This window comes from Leptopilina heterotoma, unplaced genomic scaffold (genome assembly GCF_015476425.1).
Source record: "Leptopilina heterotoma isolate Lh14 unplaced genomic scaffold, ASM1547642v1 Lhet_6, whole genome shotgun sequence".
NCBI classification, from domain to species: Eukaryota; Metazoa; Arthropoda; class Insecta; order Hymenoptera; family Figitidae; genus Leptopilina; species Leptopilina heterotoma.
The window spans coordinates 555,218-579,176 of record NW_025111137.1 but is presented as its reverse complement, the minus strand read 5'-3'; the positions used below and the strand labels follow the sequence as shown (position 1 = coordinate 579,176).

Below are 23,959 nucleotides of genomic sequence, written 5' to 3'. Positions count from 1 at the left end.
GTTTGGCTTTCGATTTTGTCTTTTGACTTTGATTTAAGTCTTTGACTTCTTAGTTTTAGATTTAAGCTTTGGTTTTAGCTTTGGCTTCGCCACAGTAAAAAGGAAATTTTATTTTAAGGCATCTAAAATTAAGATGCAACATTTTTAAGGCGCACAATGCTGAATTTACGCAATGGATTTTAAATGATTTAACATTTTAGCAGACAGTACTAAATTGAAGACTGATCTTTAATTAAGATTTACTTTTTACTGATTTTACTTTTACTGACTTTGAATAAAATATTTCATGTGAAAGTGAAAATGAAGGTGAATGTGAAAGTCAAAGTGAAAGTTAAAGTAAACCAAAGTGAAGGTTAGAGTAAATGTTAAAGTCAAAGTCAGTGGCAATTAAAAAAAAAATTTTAACTGAAAGTAAAAAAAATAGATTCATATTTTTTGCAGCTTAATAAAATTCTATGCATTAATGATAGATCGTCCAACGTCCTTCCGGCAGGACGAAAAAGACTCAGGTGAGTCCCTCCGAAATCACTAAAGAAAACTAATATGAATTCAGATAAATAAAAAATGATATATATCATTGGAAAGGTAACGAAACAAGCTTTCAGCGCATATAAATATCGAGCTTGTAAGTTCAAAACTAAGGGCTGGGTAGTTTGAAGAAGTTCCATGTTCCAAAAATTCACATAATTTTTCGTCACAGAATGACGAAGCCCGGTCCTGCCGGCAGGACGCTTTTCGCTTTATTTAAGAGACTGCCTAGCCCAGGTTTATAAATTTAAAGACTCGATATTTACATCATTTGAAAGCTTGTTTCATTACCTTTCCAACGATATACTTAGTTTTACATTTATCTGCTTCCATATTAATTTTATAGAGCAATTTCGAAGGGACTCGCGCCTGAGTATTACTCAGATATACTGAACAATATTAAAAATGAATTTTTTTTTAATTAAAAAATTAGGTTTCATTCTTTGAACGTTTCTGAAGAGAAAGAGACTTGTCCGGTTAAAAAATATTGATTTTTGGGGATTTTACATTAAATTTACGAAAAAATGTTTTTTTCACTGTTTAAAAACATAGCAAATTTGAAGGCTTTGAAAAATGGTTTAAATTATTATTTTAAAAAGTCAAAAATATGTATTTTTTCGTCTTTTCGTCTACTTTAATCCCAAGGAGTGCCAGAAAAAAAAAGTTGAATTCCCTTTTTTTAAAAGCCTTTTTTTCGGAACATCCTTCCGGCAGGACGGGCGTTTGGACGATTTATCATTAAAACGGAAAATGTAAAGAGTGACTCACATAATACATCTCATGTTGTGCGTTACATAATTGATTAACTTTTCAAGGAAGTTCGATGACCCTCAACTTGTCGATTAAGTTTTATGTTAAAAGAAAAAAAGAAGAAAAAACTAAAATCAACACAGTGAATCAATACTGACGTTGTTGCGTTATTCATGGATTTAGTCGATTTGAACACGTTACGAAATGTCCAATAGAATATATTGCCTAGCAAAACTTTATTTTTTGTTTGCCTACTACTATATTATACGTATAAGTCAAATAATTATTAATCTTTTTTTCTGTTGCTTTATTTCTCTCAAATATATTGAATTTTTTTTAAACTCCACTAGATCTTTACTATAAATATTTTGTATATTTTATTCCGTTTATTTTTAAGTTTTATGTTATAATGTTGACTAAGGTAGGGAAATAAATTCTAGAATAAATTATAATATAAAATATATCTTTTTTTGTGGAACAGAACAGTTGTTTTTTAAATATAAACTGATAAATTATTCTTTGAAACATGGAGATGAGTGGAAAATAAAAATTAATAACACATTTGGTTGTATATTTATAGACACCTGCTATAATGTGTGTGTGTTGTGGTTTTAATACCAATTCGAGAGAAATCAGTCGATCAGAAAATTTAACTGACATAAATGATTATTGCATCTTGGGGATGTTGGATATGTTTCTATTTCGAATCGTTACTTCAAGGTTGCGTTCTGTGTTAATATTTCGCATCCAGACGTGTTAATCGGTAAAATTTATACTCGAAATTACTTTTTTTGTATCAGTTACGAAACTGTAAAATGGACAATAATTTTATATGAATTTAAAAATTTTTTATTATTAGGTAACTATTTAAAATTAAACATTTTGTCTTTTCATTAAAGTGAAAGTGAAAATAAAAATCTATCAAAATAAAAATGAAATATTTTTAATTTAAAATTATTTCTTTTCATTCGCCTTGATAGATTTTTATTTTCACATTGAAAATAAAAAAACAATCAAAATGTAAAGTTGAAATGTACAAGTTAAAATACACATCTATCAAAATGAAAATGAAAGTGAGAGTAAAAATCCATCAAAGTGAAAATAAAAGTAAATATAAAAATCTACCAAAATGAATTTGAAAATAAAAATCTGTCAAAATGAAAGTGAAAATGAATTTGAAATATTTTTATTTTAAGTTTTTTCTTTTCATTCGCTTTGACAGAATTTTATTTGTAATTTTAAAATAAAAAATCTGCTTCGCGCGGGGGCTCGCTGGTTTCAGCGCGCCTCGGGGCGCGCAAATGTTGGTCGTCGCGCTTCGCGCTCCGACGATTATTACACACATCGCGCTCCGGGCTTCGCCTTCGCTTCGCTCGCTGTCGTCTACAATTGTTGTACATTATTTGCATTCTGGTTCCTGTTTCTTATTATATATAAAAAAAATTCCATTAATAATATCTTTTAAAGCAATTAAGCTAAAATATACTGATTCCTCGCCAAAAAATATTTCGCTGTGGTACAAACTCAGTCAATTGAGACTACGTATCAGACACGAAATATATTTTTTGAGCCGCTAAAATATTTATTTGTATTAAAGTTACTACGACTTTAAGGTTTACATTCTCATCAAATATGTGTTGATTTGCAGCTAAAATGATATATTAATTTCAATTTTGTGGATAGAAAAAAATTTCATATAAGAAATTACCAATTACTGCAGGAGGAGAGAAATAAATCAATTACAATGCTGCCATGGGACTGCAGCTTGAATCAGACAAAAAATGCATCTTTAATCTATTGCAGAAACACTTTTATAGCTTGGTGTGAAGGCGATTTTGACATTTTTGGTATATATTTTTTTCTGTCGACAGTCGCATAAACGCGTGCCTTAACTGAGCAGTTTCTGTGCCTACAAGTTCTTAAGGCCTAAGCAGAATAGAATCTTTAATCGGAACCGCAATCATAACTGTAAGCGTAAGTATGAGTTAGAGAAGGATAAACAATATAACTATCCTTCCCTAACACATTCTTACGCTCACGATTACGGTTCCGGTTAAAGATTCTATTGTGCTTAAGCCTTCATTTGATACTGTGAAGATTTTCTAGCTAGAGAATTTTTTAGAAGTTCGTGACCCGTTTAGCTGCGTAAGACCCAAAAACTTATAAAAAAAAAAAAAAAAATACATAACTTTTTTGTTGTACTGAAAAGTGTCTAAAGGAAAAGTTGTTTGTTTTTGCACCAAATTTAAGGAAAAAATGAAAAAAAAATATTTTTTTGAAAATTTCAAAATTTTGTATTTTTGTTGTTTTTTGACGAAATGAGCTGCCTAACGAACTCAGGCTTCATTTTTATGGACTAAAAAAGTGTGCCAAATTGCAAGACGATTCATAAAAATTTATTCGAGTTATCGTGGCGACAAACTTTTCTACAGACAGACGACAAACAGACAGACGGACAGACACTTTTCTGAAAACCATTTTTTTGGAATCAGGGGGTCCTGAAACGTAAAGATTTAGCAAAATTAGACATTGCTCAAAATCGCACAAATCCAAGACTTTCTTATTTTTGATGAGAATGTAAAAACAATCAAAATGAAAATGACTGTGACAGTAAAAATCCATCGAAATGAAAATGAAATTGAAATTGAAAATAGAAATCCATGAAAATGAAAGTGAATATAAAAATCTATCAAAATGAAAATGAATTTGAAAATAAAAATATATCAATGTAAAAGAAAAACAAAAAACAATCAAAGTAAAAACTTGAAATGCAAGTGAAAATAAAAATCTATCAAAATGAAAGTGAGAATAAAAATCCATCAGAATAAAAAGGAAAGTGAAAATGAATTTGAAAATAAAAATCCATCAATGTGAAAGTGAAAATGAATATAAAAATCTACCAAAATGAAAATGATTTTGATAATAAAAATCTATCAAAAATGAAAATGAAGGTGAAAATAAAATTTTTAAAAAATCCATTAAAGTGAAACTGAAAGTGAATATAAAAATCTACCAAAATGAATTTGAAAATAAAAATATATCAAAGTAAAAGAAGAATAGAAAAGAATCAAAGTGAAAAGTTGAAGTGAAAGTGAAAAAGAATATCAAAATGAAAATAAAAGTGAAAATTAAATTCAAAACAAAAATCCATCAAAGTGAAAATAAAAATGAATAGAAAAATCTACCAAACCTGAATATGAAATTGAAAATAAAAATCTATTAAAGTAAATGTAAAAATCCTTCCTCTATTATATTAAGTTGAAGAACGACCGACCGACTGACCGACCCTAGCAGTATATATATGTATATCTTTTAAAAACAATATTAACACATGTATACATATTCACAAATCACACATGCGCAGTAGTGTTATATCAATGTCAGGCATGCGCAGTAGTGTTCTGTCAATGTCACGCATGCGCAGTAGTGTTCTATCAATGTTACGCATGCGCAGTAGTGTTCTGTCAATGTCAGGCATGCGCAGTAGTGTTCTATCAATCCATTCTATTATATTAAGTTGAAGTACGACCGACCGACCCTCACCGTATATATCTTTTAAGAACAATATTAACACATGTATACATATACACAAATTAAATTAAATATTAAAAAAAAAAAGGGCAATGATGAATTTGAAAGGCAATGATGGATCACATAGGATACTATGAAGATAGACGAACAAATCATGGATATCAGGCACTATTTTTGGTTAAGAAATGGATAAGTACATCTTTTCGTCTAATGTTGAATGTTCCATGTTTATTTATTTTTTGACTTTTATTTTGTCTGGTACGTATGTTAAGACACATAATGTTTATTTTTACAAAAACATATGTATCTGTGTGTGAGTCATTAGATCTGTGTATCTATTATATTGTCTTTTTACAGACGTTTTGTTCCGTTTTTTTCTGATGAGGATGCAGAATACTGCATCGAAACGCGTCAAAATTTTAATGTAATTTAAATAAAGTTTAAAGCCATTAGGCCACGAGAAAGAAGGAAATCTTTACTTTATTATACAGTCGGGTCCCCATACTGTTACATTTTCAGAAATTTCCCACTCCTCCAGACTCAGCTCTGTTATGTGCTCAAAGTATGTCTACTGCGCACCTTTCAGGAACGTAAATATATACACCTCAAGTTTGGCCTAGAAGTATATGCACCCTTTTCCTTTGTCTTAAGAATACGGCCCTGAAAATTAGTGACGTAACGTGACGTCACCTAACACTTCTGAATTTGGAGGTTATGCAAAATCATAACACTACTGAGGACATAACAGTTTGGAATCTAACAGTATGGGGACCCGACTGTACTTGGCTTAAAATGAAAAAGGAGTTATACACTCCATATACTTATTAAATATTAAAAAAATTAAAACTTTAGTTATAAATTTTACTTGGTAAACTTTTATTTCACTAATTGTTTGGACATTTGCAAAAACTTTTACTTGGCGGAACTTTTTACATGATAGATGTTTTTATTGGGATCAAAATACTTTTTGCATCATTAATAAAATGTTAGGGTATTTTATGAAACTGTTTAGTACTTCAGGCTCTACGTTTGTCTAAATGTCCAAAAATCCAATTTTTTAGAAAAAATTCAAATATTTAAAAAAATACTTAATGTATTGGAATTTCCTGGAACATATATCGGGATTTTAACCTAATTTATTAAATTCTAGAGTATTTAACAGCATGTGATTGTTAGGCTCTCAATAATAATTTTTTTAACTACTTTTATCTTCAAATATTTAATACATTGAGCTGAAATTTTGTACAAAATTCTAAAATACAATAAAAATGCAAAAGTTTTTATATTTTTAAAATCAAGTATTACAAATCACTTTAAAATTATCAGTTGTCACGGTCACTTCTAATCAATTTCTCGTCTTTACCGATTTCAAAGTGTTTTATTATAATTTATTTTTTAATTATTAAAACTTTTGCACATTACTGCCCTTCTTTATTATATTTTAGACTTTCTTACAAAATTTCAGCTCAATTTATTAAATATTTAAAAAGAAATGGGGTCGAAAAAATTACCACTGAATGTCTAACAGTCACATTCTGTTAACAAATCCGTTAAGAAGTTTAGTCTATACGTTTGTCTAACTGTCAAAAAATCCAATTTTAAAAAAAAAAATCCAATTATTTCCAAAAATACTAAATGTATTGAAATTTCCTGAAATATATTATCGTGATTTTAAACCAATTAATAACCGTAAGTGAGGCTAAATTCGCTCAACCGATGACTATTTTTTAAAATTCGATTAACATACTTTTTAGACAGAAATATTTAAGATTTACAATTGTTTTGGTTAATATAAATGGTAAACTTTAATTTAAAATTTATTTGCAGCAAATTCATTGGTAACTTTCAGTAGAAATTATATTTAAAACACAAGTGAATAATTTTCATATTGAACAAGTAGTATGAAAAAGTAGGGAATAAAGCTTTACTTCAAAATTTTTAAGTTGAATACTTCTGAACGTTACATTTCCTGTATCTCCAACATGATTTTCATAAAGCACAAAAATTAAAGCAATAAACAGATTCTGCAAAAAATCAATTTAAAAAAAAAAATTCAAATTTGTTGTATAAATTCGCTCAGGAAATAAGTCTACAAAAAAGATGTTTGGGCCTGGATATTTTAAGTATGTTAATTTCTTTAATTTATAATTCGATTTTTTTAAATAATAGTACTCTTATAACTAAAAATTAAACGATTTAAAACGGTTTAAGCACTAAACTGTCAAACTTAACCTTGTTTTTTATGGTTATGAGAACGTTTGATTGAATGATTGAATCTAATTACTTATTGATAAAACAATATTAAATATTTATTTCAATAACTTTGTATATTGTTCTTAATTTTTTTCTTTATTGATTCTAAAGAATATTTAGTTTCATTTTTGCAGATTATAATATATTTTGCCAGAATAATAATGGTGAGCGAATTTACCCATCATTTAAAGGTAAAGTCGCTCACAAAAAAACGGCTTATAAATAATTTTCTGCAACATATTTTAATTTCTTTATGCAGTAATAGGAAAGATAAAGGGTTAAAGATTATATATTTTCAGTGCCAATGTTTATTTTCATCGTTTCCCGAAGTTATTTAAAAAATAATTGAAAAATTGAGCGAATTTAGCCTCACTTACGGAATATTCCAAAATATTTTACAAATCCGTTTAGAAGTTTAGTTTTCTTTGCTTCAATTCTATAAGATTTTAACCCAATTCTTGAATTAAGAATATTACTCTTCATTGGAGACTATTCCTCTACTTTTAAGAGGAATTACTCTTAAGTAGAGAATAATCCTCTTAAAATAAGAGGACGTTTTTGAGCCATACACAAGAGGAAAATATGCATTGAAATAAGAGAAATCTTCTTTAAACAAAAATATTTTTTTTCAGTGTAGGCTCTACATTTGTCAAAATTTAAAAAAACCGAAATGTTTTCGGGAAAATCTAAATATTTTAAAAAATACGAAATGTTTTGAAATTTCCTAAAATATATATCGAGATTTAAAGCCAATTAATAATATTCCAAAATATTTACAAATCCGTTTAGAAGTTTAGTTTTCTTTGCTTCAATTCTATAAAAGTATCCAAAATATTGAATAACCTTATCATAATTCTTTCTTTTATCATTTTCTTTATGCTAACTTGTTGATTAGTTTTAATATTGTTAAGTACTTTGTACAAAAGGGCTTTGTGCCCGTAAACACTAATAAATAAATAAATACCTATATAGGGTAAACCAGGCAGTAGTCGGCCACTTAAGAAAATATTTTCAATAAATACTGTTTAAAAATTACAATTAAAATTTCTTTAAAATTTCTTCCATGTGTTCCTAATATTCCTACAAAACTAGTATACAATCATGTTTATAAAAAATAAATTTTTATTTGTTAAAAAAATTAGTAGATAAACAAGTAAGAATCCGACAGTGATTGGCCACTTAAAAAAACTTTCAAAAACCGCACAAATTTTTTACATTCTCATCAGGCTAGCTCAACTAAGTTAAAAATTTTTTAATGATTTTCTAAAATGTTATAACTAAAATATATTCATAAAAGTTTTAACATTTTAGAAAATCAATGAAATTTCTTTAATACAGTTTGGCTGGTCTGACCCTTTTTTAAATTTCAATTTTTGGTCCTATCTTCTAATTCTAATTTTTTTAAAATAACTTTAAAAAAGAAATAAAATCGCGTTTTAAGCTTGAAACATTTTTTAAGGGTCAATTTGAGATTTTTGATTCACACTTACTGTATTGACAAAAATTACAAAATATTTCCCAAGTACCCCAAGTACCCAATTGGGCGTGTTGGCTAATGCAACAGGCTATGTATAAAGAGCAACCTGCGATATCGACGAAGTGTACGTTCATTGTAGAAAAAAAAGTAAGCGTAATATAGGGACGTTCGTCTTTTTAAAAGAAAGCTGAGATACTAGTAACTTTTTTAGGAGGTAAACACTTAATTAAAACAAAAATGTCCGAGTAAATCAACAAAGAGTGAAAAGTTAGCCATTACGCTCCGGTCTACACTACACAAAAACCTTGATACTAATACTTTAAAAATATTTTACCTGCAGGCTTCTGCAAATCATGTTTCAGCTAAGAGAGTTAGTATAATTAAAAATAACTTCACAATTTAAATCATCATTTGGCCTTCACTTTGACTTTCATTTTAACTTTCATTTTTACTTAGACTTTGACTTTAAGATTTACTTTAGCCTTCGATTGGGTTTATTTTAACTTTCCCTTTGACTTATTGTTAGATTTTTACTTAGACATTGACTTTAACATTTACTTTAACCTTCATTTTGATTTACTTTAACTTTTACTTTGACATTCACTCTGTCATAAACTTTGACTTTCACTCTGACTTTTATTTTTACTTAGACTTTGACTTTTATAATTCACTTTGACATTCACTTTGACTTTGATTTTTAATTAAACTTTAACATTTACTTTAGCCTTCACTTTGGTTTACTTTAGCTTTCATTTTGACTTCAACTTTTACTTAGACTTTAATATTCACTTCAGCCTTAAATTTAGTTTACTTTAACTTTCATTTTGACATAAACTTTGACTTTGACGTTTGCTTAGACCTTCACTTTGACTTTTAGAGTGAAAGTCAAAGACAAAAAGTAAATGTCAAAGTGAAAATAAAATTGAAAGTTAAAGTCACAGTGAAAAACGAATGTGAAAATAAAAGTAAAGATCTATCAAAGTGAAAGTGAAAATAAAAATAAATTTCAAAGTAGAAATGAAATTACATCCCTATTGAAAGCACCCACATGGGATCCTACATAGGATCTTACGTGGGTCCTTATACAAAAACCTGTATAAAATCCCAGGTCCCACGTAAGAATCCACATGGGATCCCATGTTAAAGCACATGCATATTTGGGACACGATTTGGAGTAGGAATTCATGTGGGAATTTAAGTTTGTGTGTCTACATAAAAATCCACATGGATTCCTATGTGAGAACACATATAGGATTCCATAAAGGATAATATTATATATTATACAGTCGAACCTGGATAAGTGGTACCTCAAGGGACCAAAGTTCTTGTTCCACTTGAAGAGGTATTCCACTTATCCAGGTCATTTAAGGTCAAATTAATTGTGCAGGGACTGCAAAGAAAGTTTCACTTAAAGAGGATTCCCACTTATCAAGGGACCACTTATCCAGGTTCGACTGTATATTATATATTATTATATATTATTATTATTATTACGTTCCTATTTCACATAGGTTTTCACAAAAGATTTGATATGTGATTACATTAGGGATCTATTGTGAGAATTTTCAAAGCTTTTAAAATTATTTAATTAAAAATTAAATAATAAATTGTATTAGCATTTCAAATCATCAGTAAGAAAAAAAATTCGATAATTTGAAACACTTCTTCTGAGCTGTAAACTCTCAGTTATATAGTGTTCAAAAATCATGTTAACAGGGGGAGAAGTCGCTCTCGACACCTGGCGGTGAAAGTATATAAACTGTGGTATTTTGTATCATTATTAAAAAAAACCACGTGAGATCCTATGTAAGATCCCATGTTAAAAATTATATTGGAAATAATATACGATCTCACCTGGGAATTCATATAATTTTCATTCCTGTGTAAAATCCCACGTAAGATCCCATGTTCTTTCCCGCATATGAAACCATATATGGGATCTTACGTGGGATTTTACACAGGAATGAAAATTATATGAATTCCCAGGTGAGATCGTATATTATTTCCAATATAATTTTTCACATGGGATCTTACATAGGATCTCACGTGGTTTTTTTAATAATGATACAAAATACCACAGTTTATATACTTTCACCGCCAGGTGTCGAGAGCGACTTCTCCCCCTGTTAACATGATTTTTGAACACTATATATATATATTATATATATTATCCTTTATGGAATCCTGTATGTGTTCTCACATAGGAATCCATGTGGATTTTTATGTGGACACACAAACTTAAATTCCCACATGAATTCCTACTCCAAATCGTGTCCCAAATATGCATGTGCTTTAACATGAGATCCCATGTGGATTCTTACGTGGGACCTGGGATTTTATACAGGTTTTTGTATAAGAACCCACGTAAGATCCTATGTTGGATCCCATGTGGGTGTTTTCAATAGGGATTAGCAACCCCCAGTTTTTTTGAAATTATTTTTAATTGTGTGAGAGTTTCAAAAGTTTTGTAACAATTACAAAACCGTTCTGTAAAAATTAACTTCCAATATTAAAAAACTTAAGTAAAAATTAAAGAATTTCCGTGATATTTATAAAACATGTAACAATTTCAAGAAAAATAAAATTCAGGTAAAAATTACATAAGTAATTAGTAATAATAATAATTATTTTACACTGAATTATAGTCACAAATTTAAAAAAACAAGTTTAAAACTCTTAATAAACTTCTTTTTTCTTTAAAAGATATAGAATTGATTTAATTTTACATTAACTTGACTAAATGATCTCTCATCTATACAATTTCTTAAAGAAATGACAAATGAGAGGCAGACTTCCCCCCCCCCCTCCCTCTCACCGCCATTAAAAGGTGCTATTTTATATATGATTATTCTCGAATTAACGATCTCGTAAACGACGATAAATTAATCATCATAAAAAAATAAGGAGAATTTATTCTTTTACAAATGATAGAAGCAGGTAATAAATAAATCGGGAAATTAACGTTTGAAATGTTTTCTTCCGGTTTGCTTTTTGGAGACTATATACACACACTTACGCAATGCGTTAAGACCCCTCTCTTAAATCCCAATTTCCTTCGGAGTGTCGAGCTAAACATATCCTATGAGAATCATTTATTATCCACTTTTTTCTCCTCTATTGACTAATTGGAAACTCAGTGTTTCCGGTAATCTGAAAAACGACTCTTGTGCTTTTTTTTGCCCTTTTCTTGCGCCTACCTTTTCTCGATTACAATGAGAAAATATTTTTAGATATATACTTTTTTTTAATTCCTTTGTGGGTGCGATAATATCGCCGAGAGCAGTGATTGCTTTGATAAAGGATAAAAACAACTTTTTTTGCCCTTCTTTTTTTTAAATTCAATTTCTATTGTGGTTATAATAATCTTCTTTTTGAAGACAGTATTTTAAAAATGTAAATAGTATACATAAATAATGTATCAAAATAAATATCAAATGAATATCAAATAATTAGCAAATAATTTAATAATAAAAATAATAAATAATGTAATAATAAAAATAATGAATAATGTACTAAATATAAAAAGTAATAATAACCAAAAAGTAAATAAGAATAAATAATGAAATAAATTTTAAAATAATAATAAATAGGTAATTTTATAATAAAAAAGGAAATAAGTATTTAGGCATTTTTGTTAAAATATTTAAAAAACGGTGTTAACAAAAAAAAATAATGATAAAATTGTCAAGTAAATATTATAAATAGTAAAAGATCAAAATTTTTCAAAAGAATCTTTAAATTAGTCAAAAAAAATTTTTTCTAAACTACATTATTTTTACGACTTTTTTCTTTTGATTCGGAGGCAGATCTGACTTCTGGCAATTATATAGCAAAAATTTTAACGACGCTGATGTGTTTTATATAATAATATTTACTTTTTTCATCATCTCGAGACAAATTCTTGAATCCAACCGGTTTTTCATCCATTGGACCCACTTGTTGTATGTAGTCCCAAGGTAAACGTTTAATAAAGTGCGCGCTTCGAATATATTGGATATCAATTTACGAACAGATCAGCCTTTTATATAGATCTTTTGAAAAATGAAATGTCATTTACATACATGATTTTTTTCCCCGCCAACAGTTTATATCGTATAAGTAATCAATCCAGAATTTTTTATTTTACGCATTACTATACTTTAATTTCGAATTTAAGTCTCGTCATGCTGCATTTGAGAGAAAGAAATGTGCATTTCTTTTTATTTTAATCGATCGTTTGTATCTTGAAGGGGGAAAAAATTCCAGATAAATATTTCTTGATAAAAAGTAGTATTACTTACAAACGTGTTATAGAGAAGACGAAACGAATTGTACATATCAATTCGGTGTTTTCTTTTTACTTCCGCAGTAATCCAAAAAAGGATCTGGCAATTTTTTTCCCAGAGAAAAATTTATTTTTTAAAAATAAATAAATATTGAAATTTATTTACAATAAAAATAAAAATTATTTTTATTAAATATAAAATGTTATATTTAAATAATAAATGTCTTTGTTCATAATAAATAAACGATTTTGAAACTCTGAGACAAGTAATATTTTACCAAAAGGAGAATTCATTTTTTTTAATATCAATTTTATTTATTAAAAATAATAAGAATTAAAGTAATTTACATAAATTAAATTTACTTCCAAAGTCAATTCAAATTTATTTGATTATAATTTTAATGCACGATTTGGAAATGTAGAAAGCAAGTCAAGAGCGTTGTTGATAAAGCATTGGAGTGGGGGAAATGAGTGCAAGTGAAATAGAGATGAGAAACAAGCGTCACCTCATCCCCTCTCTCGACAGAATTAACCCCACTCTCCTAATTTCTCTCTCTTTCGCTTGACTTGCGATACACGAGCAACGAAAATTATTTTATCCTTCCATTTCCACTCAACCAAACAATTTTATGTTTTTCGGGAAAATTTATCGTTCCAGTGAAATTAAAGGAAAACTTTGTAAATTTCAAATTCTACAAATATTTTATTAACCCAAAATTTCCCAGGATTATGAGAATTTCAAAGTTTTCTTAATCCGGCATTTCAAATGTATATATAATATTGGTTATTTCATTAGAGAATATTGTCTGCCACGGGGGTATTTCAATACGTTGAAAATCAATGTGAAATGCACATTGTATAAGAGAAAATTGCCAAGTGGAAATTTATTCTAAACTTTAATCCACGATATTATTTATTTCTCCTTTTATTAAAATATTTGCGGGGAATTTATTTTATTTTCTATTCAAGCGAAATTGTAAGAATTGGTTATTAGTAAAGTTTAAAAAATATACGAAAGTCTAAATTAAAGAAAGGAAATTCAAATTATTTTGTATATTTGTATTTATATTTATTTTAATTATTTTAATTCATTTAATTTTTACTGATTTTTATGTCAATGTATTAATTAATTAGTAATTATTTATATTCTTTTTTTACTTTTCTCTTCATACATGTTTAATTTTATTTACCTTATTTTGTTTTTTAATTTTCCTTACTTACCTAATTTTATTATTTTTACTTTCATTCACTTAATTTTTTGTACTTTTATTTATTTAATATTAAATTATTCATTTACTCCAATAAACAGACTTGTAAAAATTAAAAATTTATCTAGTTAAATATTAATTATCTATTATTATTGTTATTATTAATTATATTTTTACAGGAATTTTTGGTATATATATTTACTGAATATTAATTCGAAATATTGTAAAATATTTCACTTTTTTTCTCTCTCGCATTATTCGTTAATCATACAGAAGCAAGGAGGTGAATTATCGTAGTTAAAATGTCAATCAAAGGGGGTTTCAGGTTCAACCAAACCCCACTCCATTAGAATCGAAATCGACGAATTCATTATATAGGAAAGGTGATCCATCCTTCAAGTTTAGCTCAACATTTCAAAAAAAGGAGAAAGAAATTCCGAACCAGATGATTTGTTATTACTAGATCATTAACGTGTACATAAAAAAAAATTGTACAAACTGTTCCTTTCGATAAAAGCTAATTATTGACTTCTATAAATTATATTGAGAGAAAAACGTTACAAAAAAATCGGAAAAGAATTATTTTGCCAAGCAAAAATTTTCAAAGAAAGGAATTAAAAAAATGTAGACAATTTTTCAGGGTAATTAATACATTTTCGAGCGGGGGAGGCAAATATAGCAATCTACTCTAAATAGACGGGTATAAAAATCAGTGTCCTTGATCGGAGACGAGTTTGGGTTAGTACAGGTTAAGTGGGTCTTTTTTATTTCCATAATCGGTTTAATGAGTCAGTCGATTCTTCTGGAATGTTCGATACGAGTGTGATTTAAATTATTTTAATCGTAACCAGTTATTGTGTACAAAATATATACTCCACGAGTTCTTTTAATCAAGATAGAATTTTCATTTCTATTTTTTATCGATTGAAAGGAAAAATGATTCGAAGGAGAAAGATGATTAACGTCTGGGAGCCACCGACTACCACCGATATAATGGCTCGGAAAGGCACGGCGCGACCGTATTTATACTCGAACGACGCGTCGCGCCGATTGGCCACTGGCGCGCGGGAGGGGGAAAGTGTGCTGCCAGGAGAAAGAGGAGCTCAAGCGAAAGAAAGGGCTCGTCATATTTTCGTTTTCCTTTTGACAATTGACTTTTATTCCATAATTCTCTTATTTAGATGAAAAATATTGAAAATAAACCCGGAAATAGAAGCGACTAATTTTTTCCCCTAATAATAAGGGGAAGAATGGAGATAGGGATAAACATGTTTCTCTCTATAGAATATTATTTTTATATGTATATAAATGTGTGTAGTACACAAGGAATATTTTTCTTTGTCCAATTTTATACTCACCCAGCATACGAATGACATTTCTCTGCGAGCTGTTCTTGCCGCGCGTCGAGTCGTAATGATTGAGACCCCCGGCAATTGGTGTCCTCTTCACAGAAGAGAGTAGCCTTGACCTTCGCAGTTTGACCCCTATGAGAATATAAAGAATTGTAATGACAGTCATGGGGACAACGAACAGTAACATGGTCGATATTTCGAAGGCGTGCTCCAACAACTTTCTTTTGATCGAGCATCTTGTTTTCTCTTCATTTCCATCGTCTTCGACAATACCAAATTGCATTGCCTGCGGTATTGCCAAGCAAAATGCCAATAGCCATATTGCCATAATAAATTTCACAGCTCGCGAGAGTTTCGACATTGTGTGCGAGATGAATGGATAACAAATGGCCACGTATCTGTAACACATTATTAAAAGAAAATATTTAACTGCATAATTATAATTTTCTTTTTTTTCTACTAAAACTTTATTTTAATTTATGATTCAATAAGAAAGATTTATCTTAAAATCTACAGAAAAAAACTGCGTAAATAATTATTTATTTATTGTATATTTAAATTTTTAAAATTATTTTCATTCCGAAAAGTGTTCAAATTTGACAATTATGTAATAAATCTTTCCTCTCCGATACAAAACAAACGATTTTGATAATTTTATTTGCTCTCTCTCTCTCTCTCTCTCTCTCTCTCTGACAATTTAAAAACACGATATGTATTTTTACAGCTATTTAGTAATAGTATCTCAGATGCTTCCTACTTAATTTTTTCTCCTCTCTGACATCGAAAAGATAGATTGTATATTTAGTTTTCGAAGGGTGAATGAGTGGCAAAACAGTTATAAAAATTCAATCATTAACATGACAATTTTACACGATTTTTTGACACTATTAAATTTATTTTTCCAACACAGTTTTCTATGTCAGAATATTTATTTCCGTTGGGCAGAAAAAAGTTAAGGTGAGAAATTGTAAAGTTGTTTTCTAAAAAGTACATAATGGAAAAGTTGATGAGTTTTTAAAAAAAGAAAAAAGATCTTGAAAATAGAGAAATGTAGAAAAACTGAAAAAATCTCAACAAAGAAAAAAAAATTAAAAAAGAAAGCAACTTTTAAAATGGAGAAAAATAGAAAAACCAGAAAGGAAAAACTGAAATAAGGTGAAAGATTTAAGGGGTTACACCACTGTAGACATTAAAAAATTTTTTTTATTTTTTTATTAGCTTAAAAAATTTTTTGAACCTTCTAGAATAAGGAAAAAAAGGATTTAATACATGTCTGAAATCGATTTAATTGAAATTTCAAGCTTTTTTACCGGAGAAGAATTTTAACTTACATAAAACATGCATTACAAAAATGGCTCCAGTGCGGACATTTTGGAATATTTATTAATTAAAATTTGTAATTTTTAAGTTGAATATATAAGCTAATAACTACTTAAAATATTGTTACTGTATTTTCTTTCCTTACACTAAAAAAAAATTATTGAACAAATGCTTCTTACAGCCCGCTGTAGTAGTGTTGCTCTTTTAACGCGTTTTTCTCAAAACACAGTTTTTGAAATCTGCAAGCAGTATAACTCAAACAATTTTCAATATTTTCAATCGGGTTTTTTTATTACATTTCTAAAATTAAATTTTGAACAGAAATACGTAGGGGTTTTTTGATAAGTTAATTTACACAATTGTTATAAACAATTAAGTGTCGTTTTTTTTGGTCGAAAAATGAGTTTTTTCTTCAAATGCTTGCCAATTACACAAAAATCAATATTTTTAAAATCCCCTACGTATTTCTGTAGCTATTCTCATGTAGATTAAGAAAAAAAATTTATTTGTTTCTAGACTGAAATTTACATTACTTATACTGCTTGCCGTAGAGCTCCTGGGAAAAAATATTCATTACTAAAATGGTTCCTGTGCCGCCATTTTGGAATATTTATTAATAAAAATTTGTAATTTTTTACTTGAATATACAGTCAATAACTTCCTAAAACATTATAACTATATGTCATTTTCTTCCATTCAAAAAAAATTCCTGAAAAAACGTTGTTTTTGAGGCATTTACAGTGGTGTAACCCCTTAAAAAAAGAAAAACTGAAGATTTTACCATTGAAACAAATTGAACTAATTGTAATTTTATTGAAATTAAATTGAAAATCTATGATTTATTCGGTAATTAAATTACTTCAAATTAAGTGCCAGTGGATTTTTCCTAATTCCTAATTCTATTTATTCTAATTTTCCAGTTCTATTAAATAAAAGTAACAAAAATGTATCTTCATAAGTAATTAAGTGGAGGGTACATCGATATTTTTAACTACATCAAGAAAATAATTTATATAATCCACAAAATTATTTTTAATGTAATTTTTTGTGAGGAATTTACCCACACAGCATCGAAACTTTTCTAAAAATTTATTAAAGATTTACTTGCAAACTTCGAAAAATTTACTTGCAAAGTTAAGTGAAAATTGTATAAAGATTTAAATGTTCCACTGCGTATATAAAAATTAAAAATTTTAAAATAAATAGATCCCATCGTTTGCCCACGATCGGACAAGGCTTAAAAATTGTTAATTTAGTGCTAGTTTCTTACAAAAAATGTTGAAAAAATTGATCGATACATACATTGTTAAAAATAAAATTTTATTTTAAAAATTTTTAAATCTTATCGTCAATTATTTTAAAATTAAAAAAATATATTTTTATTAAAAACTACGCGTGAAAACAAAACTTTTCATTATAAAAACGTCAAATTTGATCAATTTTTGACCGAGTTATAAGCATTTAAAAAAAATTTACGTAAAAAATGTCATTTTTCAAAAATCTGTATCTTCTGAACCGCTTTATGAAAAAATTTGAAAAAAATAAAGGTAGCTCATTTCAAAGAGTACTAAAAGAAAAAAAATGTTTAAAAAAAATTTGAGATGCAAAAGCAAAATAATTTCGATTTTATACGTATGAAAATTAATCTGTTTATTTTTTTAACTAATTTCAGCTAATATTTTTTAAATAATTATAAAAAATAAAAAGTATTTTAAAAATATGGTCTGAAATTAGTTTGAAAAATAAACAAATGAATTTTTAAATAATAAAATTGAATAAGAATGGTATTTTTTAGCACTTTGAGCCTAAAAACAAACAATTTAAAAAAATGCTTCAAAAATTATGAAAATCAATTTTTTCATTTATCAATGTTTTTGTGAATTCAAAAACATATTCTACAAAAATACGCAAGGATTTTGAAATCTACTGATTTTTAAGTAAAAAAATTTCATAAAGGGTTAAAATATTTTCCGACATTTTTTATTTTTTGACCATTAAATTTCTCACAAATTACCTTAAAAATAATTTTGTGTAATAGGTATTTAAATCATTTTCTTGATTTAATTAAAAATGTTGCCGAAGTCTTCCCTTAAATAATAAGGACTACAGGAAATTTATTAATAAATAAAATAAAGAAAATCATAATTAGACATTTTCAAAATACTCTTTTATTTACAAAATAAAAAATTTACTGTTAAAGGTAAAAAGTAATTAATAAAAAATAATTAAATTATTATAATAAATAATAATAAATAATTTTCATTTTGATACTACAGTATCAAAATGTAAAAGGAAATCCTGACGATGCTAAAATGTTGAAAAAAAATAAGAGTACTGCGGGTCCCCATCTTTATTTATTTGAAAGGTTCTTTAATTTACAGTTCCTTTTTCTCTACTGATCTTCCGGAGAGCTTCTGATAACAAATGACACTATGTAGTGTATACCCAAAAGCCTTTTTTATTTATGACACGGCCACATTCTAATTGCAAATTTTGTAGAGTATCCAAAAAAAACATATTTTCCAGCTCGCGAGTAAATTTCGTAAACACTTTACGACTCTTTATTTAGAAAAAAAAGAGGAAAGTATATATGTATAATATAAAATTACGAATTTCTTTTTTAAAAATTTGTGCCTCAAGAATAATAAATAATAAATTTAAAAGCATCTTAAATTTAGTTGATAAAACATTGCGCTTAATATATTTTTTCAATTTGCAAAAAATATTTTTTTAAAAGAGCTCCTTTCCCTATATTTGCGAAATTTTATTTCGATTTTATATATTGTAAACTTTTTAAATATTTTGTGTTTCGGGTTTTTTATTTTATTTCATTTAATTTATTCTACATATTTTATTCTTAAGTTATTTTTATATTTATTTATTTGTTTTTATACTAATTTTTTTTATTTATTTTATTTGTTTATTATTTTATATTTTATTCTTTTATTATTCTGCATTTAAATTAGAAAAAATATTGTAGGTACCATTCATTTCTTTTTTCCGGCTTTTTTCTTTTAATTTTTTATTTCTGTAACTTATTTTACAAAATTTAATTATTACCTAATTAATTTTTCTATTTATTTATTTTTTTGATTACATATATTTACATTTATTTAAATCAGATAAATTATATTTGGATTAAATAAAATTTTTCTCTCGGTATAATATTTCAGCAAATATAAACAAGTAAATTAAAATTCTTAAAATTATTTAAATTGATTTAAATTTATTACTATTAATAATTATTAAATAATAATTAATAAATAAAATAATAAGTTAATAATAATAAAATTAATTAATTAGTTAATTTAATTTAATAAATTGAATAAACACGAAAAGAAATTATATCCTACCTTTCAACAGTGAAGGCCGTGATGGTGAGAACAGTGGCATTTGCTGATGTTTCAGCAGCTAAACCGCTGAGTACGCAGAAAATTTCACCAAATTCATAAGGATACTTGTACCACATTGTGTACATTTCAGATGGTAAACCGGAAATCAATAGTAATAAATCAGAAACAGCTAAACTAAAGAGATAATAATTTGTTGCTGTGTGCATTGATTTATTTTTTGAGATCACAACACAAGTCGAGATATTACCTATTAAACCGGTGAAAAAAATGATAACATAAATAATTGTTATCGGCAGGACAATATACATTGGATCACGATATTCATCGACAATTGTTTTTACATATTGTTCAACTGGACTATTATTCCTCAACTCAATAGTTGGAGAATAGTTTATCAACGAATCATTCATCATGATTTTTTTTGTTTGTGTTTTCAAAATTTAATTTGATTATTCACTATATCACTTGTTTTTTGTATTTAAATAATTTAGTAAATTTTTCTTTGATTGTAAACATTGACGAATGTACTTAACATGTTCTAATTAAGAGTGTTTGCTGTAAATACGTTTAACGTACTTTTTTTCCTTTGAAGATTATTAAAATGAAGGTTTTACCCACAAACATGTTGAACATTGTTTCTTTTTAACATGGGTAAATTTATTGTTTATTTTGAACATGGAGAAATTTATTGCTTCTCTTGAACATGTCGAAAATTATTGTTCATTTTGAACAAGGTGTAAATTATCGTTTCTTGTGAACATGTTTAAAAATTACGATTCTTTTTGGACATGTTCGTAATTTATGTTTTAAGACATGTTTTATGTTAGTGATTCCTTCGGACGTATCGAATATTGTACTTTTTCAACTAATCGTCTTGTTCGATTAAATGTTCCACCAAAATATATTATCGCCCATTTCGAACATGTTCGATATTAATGTTCTTTTTTATACATCCGACATTTTTTATCACTTACGACGTATTTGCTTTACGACGTATTTTTTAAGTTGTGTGTATTTTTCAAAAATGTTGACAAAATAGTTAACATTAATGCTTTGTTTAGAGAACTTTCTTTTTTTATTTTTTTTTATTTAAAATTCTTTTACATTTATTCTTTCTTTTGGAAATGTTCCATTTAGGATATAATCTATCACTAGTGTTTAACACTAGTGTTCTTTTTAGATATGTTCAACATTAATGTTCTACTCGCAGATTTGGGATGATTTTTTTGATTTTGGATACAGATGTTCCTTTTGGACATGCTTTTCATTAATGTCCTTTTCGAACATGTTCGATGTTAATGTCACTCTTAAACATGTTCTTCATCAATATTACTCTTAAAATTGTTCGGTATTAATGTTTTTTTTTAAACATGTTTGATATTAATGTTCCTTTTAAACATGTTCGGTATTAATGCTCCTCTTGAATATTCTCGACATTAATGTTCCTTTTCGGCTTGTTAGATAACAACATTGATTCAAGACATGTTTAATATCAATGTTTTATTACATGTTCGTCACTAATGTTCTTATAAAAAAATTTCGACTTCAATATTTCCTTTGATAATGTTCGATACTAATCTCTCATTTAAACATGATTCATAGTCAATACTTCTTTCAAACATGTTTTGTTATTAATAATACCCTCGAACATGGTAGTCCTAATATTTCACTTCCTTTTCGAAAGTGTTAAAAAATACTAAAAGATAATTCTGCACATTCACTTTTTTGTCGTAAAAAACACAAAATGTTCATTAAAAAATCGCACACAAATGGAAAAATCTTTTTCTTTTTTCAGTCTCTAATTCCTCTTTAACCACTTGATGAAAAGTTGTTTGAAAAATATTTCTTTCTCTCTTTCTTCATATATGAAATAAAATAAAAAGACAAAAATTTGCCCTTGCTTTCAATTAGTATAGCATTCAAAGAAGGAAATTGAAGCAGCACGTGTGGAGAATTTCAAAGATGCGGCTCAATTAATGATTATAAGAAAGGAAAATAACTTTTTGTAACGTTTGAGTCTATAATATCCCTTGAGCAACACTTCCAAACAATGACAATTCACCGGAATCAAACATCAATTTGAGAGTTTGTCTTTAATTTATTTGTCATGTAACACTTTTATTAAATTGTCTTTATTTTTCAAAACATTTTATTTGTAATTATTTTTGAGAGACGTAATTATTATTACTTCTGAGATTATTATTCCATAAGTAGTCAACTTAATTTTTTGCACTGTTTTCACTTATTATCTTATTTATTTATTTATTATTTATTTTATTGCTTAATTATTTTATTTATTTTATTTTTTATTATTATTTATTATTGCTTTATTTCTCTATTGTTTTCTTTTTATTTATTTGCATTTTTTAAATGTTTTATTTGTATTTATTTCATTTTAATTTGTTTTTTATTTATTTATTGTTCTTCTATTTAAATATTCAAATGGTAAACTTAAATTTCAATTATATTTCACTATTGTCTTGTCACTTGGACGCAAAATAAAATTATGAGAAAAAATTTTTTTCAGAGGGAAAAAAATTCATCTTTTTTCGAGCTATTAATAAATCACACACGTTGGTCTATATTTTTCGCCTCAAACTGAGCGCACCTTTTTTTTTCTTTGTCGCACTGATTTTCAACTCAATGAAACAGTATATCTCTCATCACTAAACATCATCACCGCATCGTTTCCTTTGCTCTTCTCTACTTCAGTATCTTGTTCCACAACTTTTCGTGCTTCTTAATGTCTTTTTGATATTGCTTGTTATCGTCCCTTTTATTTTTCTCTCTCTCAGGACTTTTGCTTTTCATTCCACATCAATTCTTCGACTTCCTTATTTCTCATTCTGTCTCGTTATATATATTTTTTTTTCTCAAATTCTTCCTTTATTTCATCTTCCGTCTCTTTGTAGATTATACTTTTTAATTTTTCTCCATTTTTTTAATATCCTTCGGTATTTCTTGATATTTTTTATTTTGGTTTTTTTCTTCTTGGAAAGAATTCTTCTTTTGTTCCAATTAGTTTGGGTATTTGTATTTCTTTCTTACTTTAATTCAACTTCCATTTTTTGTTCCTTTTTCTTTTTTCTTCATTTCAAATTTCTTTTTTTAAATTTAAAACACTGTTTTGAATTGATTTTTTTTCGGGGAGTAAAACGGGAGATGAGATCAATGCGACATTCTCGGCAAAGAGTGTTTGCATTGATGCGAAACAAGACTGAAGAGAGCGACCAAGTGCGGTGGGTATAAGGATCTGCTTGCCGCGATCTCTTGGTACGTTTCACTAAAACCAATACAAGGCGCGAATTCGAAAGAAACTCCGACACACGTGAAATTCAGCATCCCACACACCGAATATTGGTCCAGCATCTCCCACCTTCGGCTTTTTTTGCCACTTCTCCTTCGACGCGTGCCACCTTATAACGCTCGCTTCTTTCTAAATCCTGAAATCAGAGGAAAAAAAGAGAAAGGAAATTTAAGTTTAGATATATTTGAAAATGTAATATCGAGTAAATCCCCTTCCCCCACCCCCTCTCTCTTTATACACGATATAAGTTCAAGGAAAGAAAAAAATCCCATGGCGCCATTGGTTTTTGTCTTTCTCCCAATATTTTATCTTCCTATTTGTTTAACTAACTACCGAGCTTCTGTTTAGGAAAAGAAATAAAAAAAATTTTTGAATTAAAAAACAAATTTTTAAGGAATAAATATTAAATTTAAAGAAAGATTTTTTTTTAATCGTAAATCGGTCCTTGCCCTACCAAATATTAAAATGAGGCCTCTTCTCGATAATGAATTCAAACAAGCAAACTGATCAAATATTCCTAATCGTAAAAAAAACCGGAATATTATTCCGAAATAGTTTTTAAATCTATTTTAATGTTTATTTCATTAGAGAGAAAAATTCGATTTCAAAATTATAT

At 27.5% G+C, this 23,959-nt stretch overlaps 1 protein-coding gene across 1 annotated transcript in view; it reads right to left on the bottom strand.

Moving 5' to 3' along the window:
- LOC122509114 (pyrokinin-1 receptor-like) overlaps positions 1-22,385 on the bottom strand; it is a 38,421-nt gene extending 16,036 nt beyond the window's left edge. The window contains exons 1-2 of the mRNA XM_043622911.1: positions 20,037-22,385; positions 15,370-15,761 (exon numbers count right to left, since the gene is read on the bottom strand). Of these exons, the coding sequence (XP_043478846.1) occupies positions 15,370-15,761; positions 20,037-20,449 (805 nt within the window). The 5' untranslated portion in view covers positions 20,450-22,385. The remainder of the gene's footprint in view (positions 1-15,369; positions 15,762-20,036) is intronic.
- Between the last annotated feature and the right edge of the window lie 1,574 nt (positions 22,386-23,959).